The 16,287-nt window shown below is 42.0% G+C and overlaps 1 protein-coding gene across 4 annotated transcripts in view; it reads left to right on the top strand.

The window, feature by feature from the left end:
- doc2b (double C2-like domains, beta) overlaps nt 1-16,287 on the top strand; it is a 160,423-nt gene that overhangs the window by 87,397 nt on the left and 56,739 nt on the right. For 3 of the 4 annotated variants that reach the window (XM_046838803.1, XM_046838802.1, XM_046838805.1), the window contains exon 9: nt 6,179-6,418. In XM_046838803.1, coding sequence (XP_046694759.1) covers nt 6,179-6,418 — 240 coding nt within the window. Of the gene's footprint in view, nt 1-5,610; nt 6,419-16,287 lie in introns of those variants that run through there. The other variant, XM_046838806.1, reaches the window with a different exon arrangement.

Here is a 16,287-nt window from a genome sequence, read left to right as displayed (position 1 = left end):
GAACATCCATTTATAGTTGTCTTGTATAGCGGAATGACATTCCGCTGCTCAAATCCATGAATGTGAGATACATGAGTGTTACCTTCAACTCCACAACTCCACTGTTTTACATGTATAGGACAGGAAGAGCTGTATAATGTTATTGCCAAAGCTAAATCGACAACATGTCAGTTAGATCCAATTCCTACTAAATTACTGAAGGAAGTGTTATATACAACTGGTGAGCCTCTTCTAAATATTATTAACTCCTCACTATCTTTAGGTCACGTCCCTAAATCCCTCAAGTTAGCAGTTATTAAGCCCCTCATTAAAAAACCTAATCTGGATCCAAACACGTTATCAAATTACAGACCAATTTCAAATCTCCCATTTATGTCTAAGATTTTAGAAAAGATTGTCGCTGCACAGTTATGTTCCTACCTGCAAGAGAACAATATCTTTGAAGAATTTCAGTCAGGTTTTAGGCCCCATCATAGCACAGAAACTGCTCTAGTTAAAATAACTAATGACCTGTTTTTAGCTTCAGACCAAGGCTTCATCTCGCTGTTGGTTTTACTAGATCTTAGTGCTGCATTCGACACTATAGACCATGATCTCCTCCTAGATCGCTTACAAAATTACATCGGCATTCAGGGACAGGCATTAAGATGGTTTAAATCCTACCTGTCCGATCGTTACCATTTCGTAGATTTGAATGGAGAGCTATCCAGGCTAATGCAAGTAAATTATGGCGTGCAAGGTTCAGTTCTAGGACCCCTGCTCTTCACAATATACATGCTTCCGTTAGGAAATATTATTAGAAGGCATGGAATTAGCTTCCATTGTTATGCTGATGATACTCAGCTATACAGGGAGTGCAGAATTATTAGGCAAGTTGTATTTTTGAGGATTAATTTTATTTGAGGATTTAATTTGAACAACAACCATGTTCTCAATGAACACAAAAAACTCATTAATATCAAAGCTGAATATTTTTGGAAGTAGTTTTTAGTTTTAGCTATTTTAGGGGGATATCTGTGTGTGCAGGTGACTATTACTGTGCATAATTATTAGGCAACTTAACAAAAAACAAATTCATACCCATTTCAATTATTTATTTTTACCAGTGAAACCAATATAACATCTCAACATTCACAAATATACATTTCTGACATTCAAAACCAAACAAAAACAAATCAGTGACCAATATAGCCACCTTTCTTTGCAAGGACACTCAAAAGCCTGCCATCCATGGATTCTGTCAGTGTTTTGATCTGTTCACCATCAACATTGCGTGCAGCAGCAACCACAGCCTCCCAGACACTGTTCAGAGAGGTGTACTGTTTTCCCTCCTTGTAAATCGCACATTTGATGATGGACCACAGGTTCTCAATGGGGTTCAGATCAGGTGAACAAGGAGGCCATATCATTAGATTTTCTTCTTTTATACCCTTTCTTGCCAGCCACGCTGTGGAGTACTTGGACGTGTGTGATGGAGCATTGTCCTGCATGAAAATCATGTTTTTCTTGAAGGATGCAGACTTCTTCCTGTACCACTGCTTGAAGAAGGTGTCTTCCAGAAACTGGCAGTAGGACTGGGAGTTCAGCTTGACTCCATCCTCAACCCGAAAAGGCCCCACAAGCTCATCTTTGATGATACCAGCCCAAACCAGTACTCCACCTCCACCTTGCTGGCGTCTGAGTCGGACTGGAGCTCTCTGCCCTTTACCAATCCAGCCACGGGCCCATCCATCTGGCCAATCAAGACTCACTCTCATTTCCTCAGTCCATAAAACCTTAGAAAAATCAGTCTTGAGATATTTCTTGGCCCAGTCTTGACGTTTCAGCTTGTGTGTCTTGTTCAGTGGTGGTCGACTTTCTGCCTTTCTTACCTTGGCCATGTCTCTGAGTATTGCACACCTTGTGCTTTTGGGCACTCCAGTGATGTTGCAGCTCTGAAATATGGCCAAACTGGTGGCAAGTGGCATCTTGGCAGCTGCACGCTTGACTTTTCTCAGTTCACGGGCAGTTATTTTGCGCCTTGGTTTTTCCACACGCTTCTTGCGACCCTGTTGACTATTTTGAATGAAACGCTTGATTGTTCGATGATCACGCTTCAGAAGCTTGGCTATTTTAAGACTGCTGCATCCCTCTGCAATATATCTCACTATTTTTGACTTTTCTGAGCCTGTCAAGTCCTTCTTTTGACCCATTTTGCCAAAGGAAAGGAAGTTGCCTAATAATTATGCACACCTGATATAGGGTGTTGATGTCATTAGACCACACCTTCTCATTACAGAGATGCACATCACCTAATATGCTTAATTGGTAGTAGGCTTTCCAGCCTATACAGCTTGGAGTAAGACAACATGCATAACGAGGATGATGTGGTCAAAATACTCATTTGCCTAATAATTCTGCACTCCCTGTATATTTCATCTAAACCAGGCGATACAGCTCAATTAACCCGGATGACTGAGTGTGTTAAGGAACTAAGAGATTGGATGACCCATAACTTTCTACTTTTAAATTCTGATAAGACTGAGATTTTGCTCATCGGCCCAAAACTGGTATACAGATGCTCCAGCATCTCAACCTGCATTTAGACGGATGTTCTGTAACCACTAGTTCAACGGTAAAAGACCTGGGTTTTATTTTAGACAGCGACTTGTCTTTCAAAAATCACATCAATCAGGTTACAAAAACAGCCTTCTTTCACCTTAGAAATATTTCTAAGCTAAGAAATATGTTGTCTATATCCGATGCAGAGAAGCTCGTCCATGCTTATGACCTCCAGAATAGACTACTGTAATGCGTTACTAGGTGGATGTCCTGCTTCATTAATAAACAAGCTTCAGTTAGTCCAGAATGCAGCAGCCAGAGTTCTTACAAGGTCAAAAAAATATGATCACATAACCCCGATCTTATCGTCCCTACATTGGCTTCCTGTTAAGTTTCGAATAGACTACAAACTATTACTTCTCACTTATAAAGCACTAAATGGTTTGGCTCCGTGTATCTATCCAGTCTTTTAACACGCTACAATCCGCCACGCTCCTGAGATCTCAAAACTCTGGGCTTCTAGTAGTTCCTAGAATAGCAAAGTCCACTAAAGGTGGTAGAGCATTTTCACATTTAGCTCCTAAACTCTGGAATAGTCTTCCTGACGGTGTTCGGGGCTCAGACACACTCACCCAATTTAAGTGTAGATTAAAACGTATCTTTTAGCAAAGCCTACACATAACACACATCACATCATAACCTTGTGCTCCAGAACATCTGATCACATGCACATTATCAACTTGTGCTGTTAATATCATGAACAGCAGCTACGCTAATTCCTCTCCACTGCTTCTCTTTCTCTCCCCATCCCGAGGCATCCTGAGGTTGCTCCAGCTCAGTCACCTCCCACCTCGTGATGATTACGGACCTTTAAAGAAGTAGATGCCGAACTCACAAACATCCTGAACCATCTAGAGACGTACCAGTGCCATTTGGATCCCGCTACATGTGTGGAGTTTTGACATTGGACCTCCTGGAGTGTTTAAAGGCTCTGGCATGGAGAAGCTGATGCTGGATCTGTGGTGATCACAAATGCTGAGCTTATAAAACTCGGAGCTACTAACCATATAGACTGTTTAAGACTGCAGAAAGAACATTACTTATAATCTTATACTCCAGTAATCATGTTAGTTCTCACTCTCCAGTGTTCTGTATTGTTGAAAGATTTATGATCAAACTCTTGATGTCACCCAGATGAGGATGGGTTCCCCTTTTGAGTCTGGTTCCTCTCAAGGTTTCTTCCTCATAACATCTAAGGGAGTTTTTCCTTGCCACAGTCGCCACGGCTTGCTCATCAGGGACAAATGCACACCATTCACCATCACTGTTGATTTGTGTAAAGCTGCTTTGAGACAATGTCTGTTGTGAAAAGCGCTATACAAATAAACTTGACTTGACTTGACTTGAATGTAGTCCGGCGAGGACACCCTGGCAAGAATCATGTTTTGTCTCTGCAGAGTCTCCTGAGAGGACATGGCATGGTTTCTGCTAGTGTCTGGCTTCCTTGTACAGGTTTAACTGCTGAAGAGGGAGCAAACCTTGAAATTCCCAAAAAAATACAAAATGCTGATTCTCCTGGGTTTTCACACAGCGTAGTTGCTAGGGTTTACTTAATATAGTGCAGAAAACAACAATAAAACTTTCTGTGGACAGAAATGCATGTCAATCCGACAGGTAGGAGGATAAGAACCAATGGGTTTGTGCTAAATGACAAAATTACTTTTTACAGTCACAGCGAGCAGAACGCATGTTAGAATTCTATCTAGTAAAGATATTTAAGGGTTCTTTTATGACTGGGTTTGGGTCACTGGATTCCAATGTATGACGTGGGAGGCAATAAACCACGCAAGAGGAAATCTAATGCATAAAACAGTGTAACAGACATCTAGCTGGTGATTATCCCACTTACCCCATGGTCCCCTACTTTTATGTAACAAAACCATGTTACTTACGTTTTGCTTTACTGTGTACTGCACTGTATATTGTTAGAATGACAATAAAGCCTACTTGACTAGACTTACGTCCAGCTTAGATCCTTACCAAATGGGATACTTAGCTGAAAACTAATTACTTTAATGCAACTGTTAAATCTGTGGTATACGTAGCATGGGGACAGGGGTTATTCAAGATCATGCTTGGTGCCCCTCTCCCCTTCCAATTAAAGAGGAGAATACAAGAACACTAAATGAAATGGTGCCCCCCACCCCCACCCCCCGTGTGTGGCTGTTATGCACTGCATATTCTACATATCTCATTTTTGTGCCTCGTCATAGGGGAAGTGATATTCAGTGACAAGACGTTGGACTGCAGATCTTGAGAAACCCCAAGCTGTCACTGCTGGGCCCTTGAGCAAGGTCCTTAACTAATTCATTGCTCATTTAAATACATGAGATAATTATAAGTGGTCACCAAATGCCATAATGTAAACGCAGCTCGTTTGTGATCTTACTGTGGTACCGAATTATTTCAACATCTTAACTCAGTAGTATCTATTTAGCGCTTTTTACATTGACAAGGAAAATCCATTTAGGAAACCGAGAAAGAGCAATGCTGTCTTATTTGGGACAAATGCTTCCTGATGAACATTTATCTATATGCTTTAGACTCTAGACTAGACCTGGTTTTTAAAATGAGCTATTATTCCTTTAAATCCGCCAAAAGGTATTGATATTTTTTTTATTTTCCCACTTGCATTTGCATTTCCAGTCACTGCGTGTAGGAATGTACCACTTGTTGCGCTCGACTTAAGGGACGATGCCACTGTTAGTCCAGAGGAATGGAGAAAACGCTCTGGCTCCGTCTCCCCCTTTCTTTCTCTCTCTCTATGTCTCTGTCTCACTGCCTATCTCTCTCTCTCTCTCTCTCTCTCTCTCTCTCTCTGACAGATGGAAGGGACTAATAGCATAATTAAGTAGCCGCACCGGTGGTTCCTGTTTACCGCCTCGTTGCTAAGCACTGACATCAGCCAATCCGTCCTTCTCTCTCTCTATAATCCCGTCCCCTCCCTCTCTCACTCTTGCTCCCCATCTCTCTCTCTCTCTCTCTCTCTCTTCCTCCGTCTCCTCCTCTGTCTCTCTCCACTTATTCCAGTGGCTGGTGCTTGGGCAGTCTCAGTGCATTCTGTAGCGCTTTGAGCAGAGCTCTGAGGCAGACGGCATGCTTACGGCTTGCAGTAGCACTCCGCTGGCACTCTCTATGTAGTTGCAACTGCTTGCTCTCGTCTCACTCACACACACACACACACACACACACACACACACACACACACACACACACACACACATACACTCAGACTCACTCATACACACTCACAGCATTGAGGGCATTTTCAGGGGCATACCTTACAGGTGGACACCTTTAGAATCTAGGTAGACAAGCGAGCTGGATATTTTTGTAACTTTTTCTTGTATTTTTCCGTAAAAAAAAAACGGTCGAGTCGTTTGCCGATCTCTACACCCGCCCCGCCTCCTGGGGGGCGTCACCCGCACGGCCGCATGCATGACACAGCGCCGAGGCGAAAAGCCCACCATCAGCATCCAGGAGCACATGGCTATTGACGTGTGCCCGGGCCCTATCCAGCCCATCAAGCAGATCTCTGACTATTTCCCCCGCTACCCGCGGGGTTTCCCTCCCACAGCAGCCCCGGTCCTGAGGCGTGCTGGCTCGCTGCGCTCTTCCACCTCGTCCTCGTCATCCACTCCGGCCGCCGCCACCTCCTCATTGGGTGCCGAAACGGGTCAAGAAAAGAACGACAATGAAGACGACCTGGACCGGGCCTTCAGCACCGCCTCTGCCTCTGCTTCTGCCTCCGCCCTACCTCCGCCCAGCAGGAAGGAGGAAGAGCCCGATATGGAGGGCTACGACTCAGACGACTCCAGTGAGTATTGACTGGCAGACTGTTCTGGTTTATATTTTGTCCTGTTGCTCATTCTCTAGCAGAGGTATAATTTTAGATTTGAGCAATTCTCTCTCTCTCTTAATTACATCTAATACATTTTAGTGCCTTTTCCTTGTTTTCCGCACTCTCAGTCTCAGTTCTCTCTTAACACACAGTGTTATATGATATTGATTATTTTGCTCTGATGCTTATCATGTTTCTCATGTTCCTTGTCTCTCTCTCTCTCTCTCTCCATCATTTCTGTCTCTTGTGCTTCTTACACAAAGACAACTGTTGCATCATTGTCGCTCTGCCTTACCTTCCTAAACCCCTCCCAACCCCAACCCACCCATTATAATCCTCCAGCCATACCTTTCGGAGCACACAACGACCATTTGTGTTTTTAATTATCCCGGATGACTCACACTCTCGCAAGCTCCACTCGAGCTTCTGCTCGTGTAGTAGAAAGTGCCTGCACTGGCTCGATGAAGTGGTGGGCGTGTGAGCTTTAGATCCAGACGCTGTTTACATCAACATGGTGCCGACGTACATGCCAGAGCACATAGAAGTTAGTTCTCACTATTGTGCCTCTGTTTGGGTTTGTGGGTCTGCAGCTCTGAGCGTTACAGAGCAGCAAAAATTTATTTTGCAATTACGAGTTGAGCAGGAGCTTGCTTTTTTCTGCTCTTTTTTTTTTGCTCTTTTTTTCAGACGCTCTGTAAAGAATTGTTACACAACATAAGAAAAGGTCTGGCCTTTCAGCCCTAGAATTAATCAAAGGGACATAAACAGGAAGATGTTATCCGACTGCAACCAGACCAGCTGTGCCTCTTCTAATTTCTATTATTTCAAAGAATCGGTGCTCAGTGTTCGCTGAATCACACTGCTTTTACATGCTTCTGTATTCTTCCATATACCTACCGCGTGCACACCATTCCCAACATCTCACCTCCAATTTGATAAAGAGGTATTAGTTGATACATCTCTGCACTAAGCACTGTATAGGACATCTCCGCTCCTGGTATTGAAGCATACTTCATTTTTATTACCAATCGCTATTCTATTTATTATTTAATGAAGCTCAGTTCATAAATAAGGGACTGTTCCCTAACTCAAACACATGGATGAGAAATGGCTCCGCAGGCAAAAAAGTGTGTCCTTACAATTACAGTAATAAATACGAATTGCTCTTACGTGGCCAGTGCAGCGCGTGTTCGTTGCCACTAAATCAAATCCAAATTAGATTAGCCTTAGAAGCTGCCATCGTCTAACTGCATGCTGTCTTTCATTCTATGTGTATGTTTGAGCATGCTCTGGGGGAATAGCGTGTGTGTGTGCATGTGTGAGGTCACAGTTCTCTCAGCATGTCTGTGACAGAGCTCACCAAAAGCGCCTGCTGTTTACCAGTCCAGAGCCCATCAACATGTTTGCTTTAATTGCTGCCTTTATTAATATCGCACACACACACACACACACACACACACACACACACACACACACACACACACACACACACACATGCACACACATTAGCAGAAAAACACACACTGCCTGCTCACAGGCACATACCTCCTGATTCACTCTGATTCACAGTTCACCTAATAGCAGCCCAGCTGACAGTCAAAAATCCAGAATGCGCTTGATATTTGTGCGAAATACAAATAATCCCTGTAACGCACATTTACAAGGGCACTTAACAGGCCCCCGAGGGCCCACACAGACCAGAATGGAGCATCTCCAATCTCGTAGCCAGCGCTGAGAGATATGGGTAATTCAACAGATGAATTCTGGAACGACTTCCTCCCAAACATTTGGCGCACAGCAGCTCTTATGTCGACAAACCGTTTTACAGACTACAGGAGATCTCTAGCAATTTGTGCTGCTGATGGCGTTATGGATTCTCGATGCTATATTGTGTGATGTATTTAAAAATAAATAAACAAATAAATGACAAGTCACGGTCTGTCAGATGCGGTGCAAATTAACACAATTAATTAACCAGATGGAATAGTCACTAGATAAAGTCTTAATTTGTCACCAGGGAATGCTTTGTATTGTTAAACAGCGAGGTTAATACATGACGGGGGCATTAAATTAGCATTTGGTTCGTCTGCATTGGGGGTGTCAAGAGATTCTTCTCATATTCACACTTTGCACACCTTGCAAGCCCCCCAGTGTGTAGGCACTTTATACCCTGGTGCAAACATTGAGCCCCGTGTTGCTGTATAATAACTGCCATTCTTCTGAGAAGGCTTTTTAATACATTCTTGAGCTCGCATGCAGGGATTCGTAAACATTCTGCCACCAGAGCCACAATAAGCATGATGTCGGGTGAGGACATCTGCGGTGCAGTTATTCATTCCAGCTCATCCTAAAGGTGATCAATGGTGTTGAGGTCTGGGCTCTGTGCATGCTGGAACGGGTTTATGCCTATTAGTTCTAGTGATGGGAAACCATAACTCTACAGAATATAGACTGTAGATGTGCTTCCAGAATTGCATAGAAACCATATATGGGTGTGATGGTCAGGTGTGTAAAAGCATTTGGACATATTGTGTATGTTTTAACCTGGACACAATCTATTAATTTAACAGAGAGCTTTTCTTAGCACGGGAGGGGTGGCATTACTTGATTCTGTCAATCAAAACAAAACTAGCCAATCATGGGTGTCTAGGAAAGTGAAAAAGTTCAGATAGGTCTTTTCAACCGAGCTTGAGGGCCACAAAACATGGTTGTTATTGCTTTAGACACTTGTGCCACATTGCCATTGTTTTCCTGTCCCTTTCTTCTCTTCGGATCTGCCTGGTTCATCCCAGTACCCTTTATTTGGATAAGGTTCTCTTCGATTGAAGGCCACTTTGTGCATCTGGGGTGGTTCCACATGAACGATCTGGGGATGCATGAGATTACTAAACAACACAGGAGCTTTGAGGATGACCAAAGGTTGCATTTTATCACCAATCACTGCACACCTTAACAATGATGTACTGTAATGAATGGACATTCGGTGCCACCCAGATGAGGAGGGGTTCCCTTTTGAGTCTAGTTCCTCTCAAGGTTTCTTTCTCATGCCATCAAGAGTTTTTCCTTGCCACTGGCAAACATACAATTACAAGAAACATATCTTTTTTACTAACGCTTTATCTCTGTAAAGCTGCTTTTAAACGATATCCATTGTTAAATTTGAACACTATCAGATACAAATGTCTTAATGATGCTATACCTCTCTCCCGAAGGAACACTCCAGAAAGTCCAGAGAGAAAACAAACAGCTATAGAGATCGCTCACATGACTGGGAGATGATAGCTTCCTCCCCTGTTGAACACAGCTCATTCTTCCCTGGGAAACAAATCTCACTGTCTCCCTATTTCATTTGAACACAGGGTGTAATATTAGCTTCCTGTGCTGGATAATGTTTTGTGTGTGTGTGTGTGTGTGTGTGTGTGTGTGTGTGTGTGTGTGTGGGTCTCATGACAGATACTTTTTAAAGATATGGTCCCTGGATGCAAGTGCAGGCATTGGTGGTTCAATGATGAAAGTTTTGCCTGCCACGTGGGCCTGTGTTCGATGCCGAGCCAATGCACAACTAGGTTTTAAAGATGCTTGTATGGCCAGTGGCTTCATCTGGCAAGATTTACTGGTCAATTCTTTCCTAGTTTCTGTAACTTTGCCCTTACTGCACTCTTATGGGAGGTTGTACTATAGCTCAGTGGTTAAGACATTGGACTTTTGGCTTGGAAGGTCACAAGTTGAAATCAAACTACTACCAAGCAGCCCCTGCTGGGCCCTTGAACAAGGCCCTTAACCGTCAACTGCTTGGTTGTAAGTTGCTCTTGATAAGGGTGTCTGTCAAATTACATAAATATAAGTCACAGTTCTTTCCAGAAGTCCTTTTGATCTTACACGACCATGAGCTCACACTGTTCAAATTGACTTTATTATTGCGTGTAATCAAGGCATGGGCCGAAGACTTGTCCTAACAGGAGCAGGTTCCTCACCATATTGGTGCAATAAGACCCGGCAGCCATTAAGCGTAGCCTTTTCCAACCTACTTTGTGTCAACCTGGAATGTAATTGAACAGGAAAAGTGCAGCATCCCCCCTGCATGCTCTAATCAAATTGTATCTGATCACACGTTCACTAATTAGGAGATTATCCTACATCGTAGCGAGGACCACGTGTGATCTTTCCGAGCTCCCCGGGTCTATCAGTACTTTACAGCGTGCTTTCACAGCACGCAACGCTTCCTCATCTCAGGATCACGGAAGGCCCGCTAGCTGTAATCGTTATGGATGGATTAAAGTCTCTTCATCACCGTAGCGTATTTTCCATCATAATAATCTCATGGAGATCGATATCGAGTGGTTTGCATGAATATATTTCTTGCAGCCGAGATAATGTCAGTGGTGTCAGTGCCTGAGCTTTTGTAGATATGTTATCTTTCGTATTATCTGCAGCATAGAGTGAAAAACAGTTGTTTATGTTGTTGGTACCCAGCAGACAATTTTATTGAACAACAAAAAAAGAAGAAAGCTGTACTCATGGTTTACGGTTGCGAAGCAAATTGATAGCTAGACTATTTAAACAAAAGTTTCTGGAGACCTAACTATAAGATTCGTAAGCACTTTTTGAACATCCCATTCCACATTCAATCCCCATTTGCTGTTAAAATACACAAATCTGCTATAAAATATGAAATCCGCTAGAGTTTGGAGTGTGCTTGTAGAAATTTGTGGAGATTCATTTAGCCACAAGGGTGTTAGTAAAGTCTAGGTACTAAAGGTCTAAAGGTACTGATGTAGGTTATATGAGGAGACCTTGTTTGGAATCAGAGTTCTGATTCATCCCAAAGGTGTTCAATAGAGTTGTGGTTAAATTTCTATAGCAAGTTACTGAAGATCTTTCACTACAACCCATATCTTAATGGAGCTCATATTGTGAACAGAGGCATTGTCATTCTGAATCAGTTTTGCGTCTAGTTCAGTAAAGAGAATATGTAATGCTCCCACATCCAATGACATCCTTTGAGCAAACAGTTTGTAAAAGAAACACATATGACTAAAAATGTTGTCCCTATTTTTTTTTATATAGTCCATCAAGTGTAGCTACTGCTACATTATCTCTGAATAAAATTACACACATGCACAAAGTAAAGGTGCTCCCAGATACAGAAGGATGAGGAGGACGATGAGGAGGGGGTGAGGAGGGAGGGGCCAGGGATTTCCTGAGCACGAGCCACAGCCTTTTGTGGAATCCTATTAAGCATCTATCTGCGAGCTGTCAGCTGATAATGAAAGGAACAGACCGAATTTTCTTTTCGTTATTGGCCCTGGATCTCTGCTGGGCCTTTGAAAAAACATTCTGTATGTCTTCGTGCCGTTCTGCATGGCTGAGAATACACCATGCCAGGTCTTCCCTGACCACTAAACATTCATATTCTGTCTCTCACGCTCTCTCTCTCTCTCACTTCCTTTCTCTTTGCGAGCGTACCCACCATCTGTGCTAGCCATTCATGAAGTATGCTTGTAAATTTCACATATTTTTCCATGCCATGCCGAGACTTTATTAGAATACAGTCATATCAGCAGTACTTTCTTCATTACCTTTTATCATGAAATAGTGCAATGGTTGTGCAATAGCACTATTAACTTTTACTGCTTATGCGGAGCCTCATCGGCGCACTGCATTACTCACTTAAATACCCAAGTAGGTGATGAGTCAAATGAGAACTAGCATGCTGTAAACAAGCATTGGGGAAAAAATGTATAAATAAATGGCTTCTAAATATGAACATGCCTGTAAACGTTGCTGGTTATTATGGCTGTGTAAACATGGGGGAAGAAAATGATGCACTGTTTATCTCAGTTATGGTCTAAAACGTTTACCATTTACTCAAATTCAGAGTGATTTTATATAAAAGAACACAACAGAACCAGATCTTAAATATGATTGGTCAGGAGAAAGGGGGCATTATTTTAAGTAGTGTGGTTTGTAACATGAGCTTTTATTATAACCTCCACTTTTCTGGGCAGATCCTCCACTAGATTTGAAAGTGGGCTTTTCGGAGATTGGTGCTCAGTCAGCATTCCAGTTGTCCCAGTGGCGTTCAATAGGAATGAGAGTCGGAGTTCTAGAGCATACCACTCAAGATCTTCCACTCTTAACCATATCTTTGTGGAGCCGGCTTTGTGCACAGGGGCATGCTGGAACAGGTTTGGGTCTTCTTCTTCGAACGAAGGGATCATTTCATGCTACCGCTTCAAAGTTTGAGGTAACAGTTGAGAGAAGAACCACATATAACTGCAAAAAAACAGGTCTCTAAAAATTATTGTCTATAGAGTGTGGTTTAGTTCAATTTAATCACAGTTTAAAATGAATGTGCCGCCTTTACGCAACTGTAACCATAGCGGACAGTAGTTTCATAGTCACAGTTTCATACAGAATTAGACAGCTATTGTAATTTATAAATAAAGAAGTCTCTTCACATCACCTACACACCATGCCTTAAAATCACCTAACATGCACCTAGCACAACAGGGAGTATCCCTAATATATATTAATACAGTCCTTATTTGTAAAATGTTATCATTTGGCAAACACCCTCATCCAGAGCGACTTACAATTATTTCATTTATACAACTGGGTATACTTGAGGGTTAAGGGCCTTGCTCAAGGGCCCAGCAGAGGCAGAGTATATGTAAAAATGTTCTCATTTTTACTCTTCAACTCTCATGGACTTGCAATATTCATAATGCAAACTATAGAAGGAGATAGAAGGAGTCTTCAGTGTCTGCACTTCCGAAACATGATGACAAGCTATGTTTATTTTTACTTTACAAAACAATGAAAATGTTAGCACATTCAGGATAACCGGATGAAACATGTATCATGGACTTAGCAATGGATTTCAAGCTTGACTTTGAAAGGTTGACTTTGACGGTTGTGGTATAAGAGGAAGAAAACACACCACCATACAGACATGAATTCTGTTCCCTAACCCTACACATAACTCTGGGTAGAGTTTTCTTTAATTGGATACCCTGTGCAAGAACTTTGAGACTGGATTTGGACTGTAATTATTATCAACAGTCTGCAACAACAGCTTAGGACTGCAGTTTGCTTGGATAATTGTGTGTTTTATCGCCCATCACTGAACTCCCAGCTCAACAATAATGGTACTGTAATGAATGGACATTCGGTAGCACCTATATCATTTAATGGGTTCCCTTTTGAGTCTGGTTCCTCTCAAGGTTTCTTCCTCATAACCATCTCAGGGATTTTCTCCCTGCCACTGTTGCCACTGTTTTACTCATTAGGGACTTAACTTATACATTCAAACTTTATAACTGCTTCATCTCTTTAAAGCTGCTTTGGGACAATGTCGAATGCTAAAAGCGATACACAAACGAAACCGAAATCATTTGAAAACGGAATTGATATAATACAAAGAGCTAGAGTTTATAGTGTAACCGTCTTAATTTGATTTCTGCGCTATAAGATTCACAGTCACAGAGAGTGGTAACATAAAATCTGTGTGTAAAAGAAGGAGGGCTTTCAATTTTCATCCAACGAGCAGGCTCATGTCCTGTGATGCCTCATAAGCATTCCGGCGGCACGTTATTTTTATTTTTTTTAAGACACTCACAGTACTTAACATGGACATTCTGCTCCCTGCATTCAATCCATGGATTAAGGTCATCCAAGAGAAGCTTGTGTGCATGTGCAGAGAGATGGAAAAAAAATGTGTGTGGGATAGCACATTCGGCGATTCTGATTTTCCCGCTAGCTTTGTGTTTTTCGGATCCAAGAACCAATGCGACACCTAAACACCGTGGGCTAAAGCAGGATAGATGCCACCGGTTATATCTCAACCATCTTTTTTAGCGTTATGTCTCGCTTTATTTGGTGTGATTGCTTCCAGGTTTTTTTTTTCTTTCTCTCGCACATAAAAACACACCAACATGGGCACCAATTCCAGTTCCTTAGTTTGTCAAGTAAAGCTAATTGTTCACACTTTTTTTTTCCACCGAGCTTTTCCACCAGTACTTTTCTGCATTATGATAATGCTCATGGATTTCTGTGATACATAATATTTTATTTGTGTCCTATTTTTGGATCCTTTTTATGCTGGGAACTGTCCCCTGCTGGGCTTTCACTGATCGCACGATTCGCTTCTGTTTTCTGGTCAAACCCGTTGGAGTTTTAGTCAGGCTTGGGTTTCTGATGGGTCACACTCCGTTTGCAAAAAAAAAAAAAAAAAAAAAAAAAAAAACTGTATGGACAAAAGTTTGTGGACACCTGACCATTAAATTCCCATTTCACAATAATCCGCAATTCTTGTTAGGTTACCCTTCACTCTTCTGGGAAGATGTTTCACTAGATTTTGGATTGTTTATGTGAAGATTTGTGGAGATTTATTCAACCACAAGGGTGTTATTACAGTTAGGTATTGATGAAAAGTGAGGAGACCTGGGGTTCAAACAGCATTCCTATTTATTCCAAAGGTGTTCATGTCCGAGCTCTGTAGCAGGCAACTCAAGATCTTCCACCCTTGTAAACCATATCTTCATGAAACATGCTGGGACAGGTCTGATTCTCTTAGTTCAAGTGAAGTGAAAATAGAAAGGATATCATAGTGTGCCTCACACTTTAAGGTTACAGTTTAGAGAAGAACTACATATAGCTGGAAAAGTCAGGTGTCCCATGCTTATAAATCAAACTCATTCACACACCACCACCAAAGGTTACCACAGCATATTTGCCAGCTAAATCTCCTTTAGCTAACAATGAAAGAATTAGCATAAGCTTGTTTTGCTAATGCTCTGTGCAGTACTGACATTAGCAGTTTTCTCTATTTAAAGGTTGAATTTGTCAGCGTTCTCTTTAACCCAACAACCTGAGGATTTGAGGCTTGGAGCATAATCAACTTCATTTATTTTCCACTTGTCAAGAGTGTGTAAGATTACCAGAAGGGAAAATGAATGCAAAGACTACTACTTCCCCTGGATTAAGAAAAAAACCTGATAATTCAAGGGCAGTTGTTTGGGCACAGCAATAAGCATTTTTGCCAAATTGTTTCCAGGGTCAATCTAGCTGGTTTAGCAACAGTCAATCTTGCTGGCGAGTTAAAAAAAATTATACACTGTGTGGCCAAAATGAATGGGACACCTGACTTCAAAAAGTCAAATTTGAAGGCACGCAGTTGTAGATGTTGGATGTCTTTGGGTGCAGTAGCACTAAATTTTTTCCAAACCTGTTCCAGCATGAGAATGCCCCTGTGCACAAAGTGAGCTCCATGAAAATCTGCTTTGCATGGGTTAGAGTGGAAGACCTTAAATGGCCTGCTACTGAGCACTGACCTCAACCCTATTGAACACCTTTGGGGTGAATTGGAATGCTGACTGCACCTCAGGCCTCCTCACCTCACCTACATCATTACCTGACTTTACTAACACCCTTGTGGCTGAAATCTCCACAATCACACTCCAAAATCTAGTTAAAAATCCAACCAGAAGAGTAAAGGTTATTGTAACTGGCAGGGACAAGATGCAAATGTTACCTTTTATGCTGAACTTTTAATAACAGAATTTGACAACTGCCCTTTGGCTTCAACGATAAGGGACTCTTGACTAGGTGCATTTTCTGTGGAGGGAAATGTGCGAGTTCTTGTCCAGAATTAAAAAAAAAAAAAAAAAGCTTTTACAAAGATGTATTCCTCCTCCACCTGCGCATCTTACTCCATCCTCTTAGCTCGACTCTCCACATCTGCCCCCGGTGTCACTCCACAGCTTATGTAACATACGCTCAATTTGAATAGTGACATAACGGATAGATGCTAATACATTATTCAGAATGAACATATAACACAT

This window comes from Silurus meridionalis, chromosome 25 (assembly GCF_014805685.1).
Source record: "Silurus meridionalis isolate SWU-2019-XX chromosome 25, ASM1480568v1, whole genome shotgun sequence".
Lineage (NCBI taxonomy): Eukaryota > Metazoa > Chordata > Actinopteri > Siluriformes > Siluridae > Silurus > Silurus meridionalis.
Note: the sequence above shows the minus strand (reverse complement) of the source record. Positions and strands in the feature narration are given on the sequence as shown.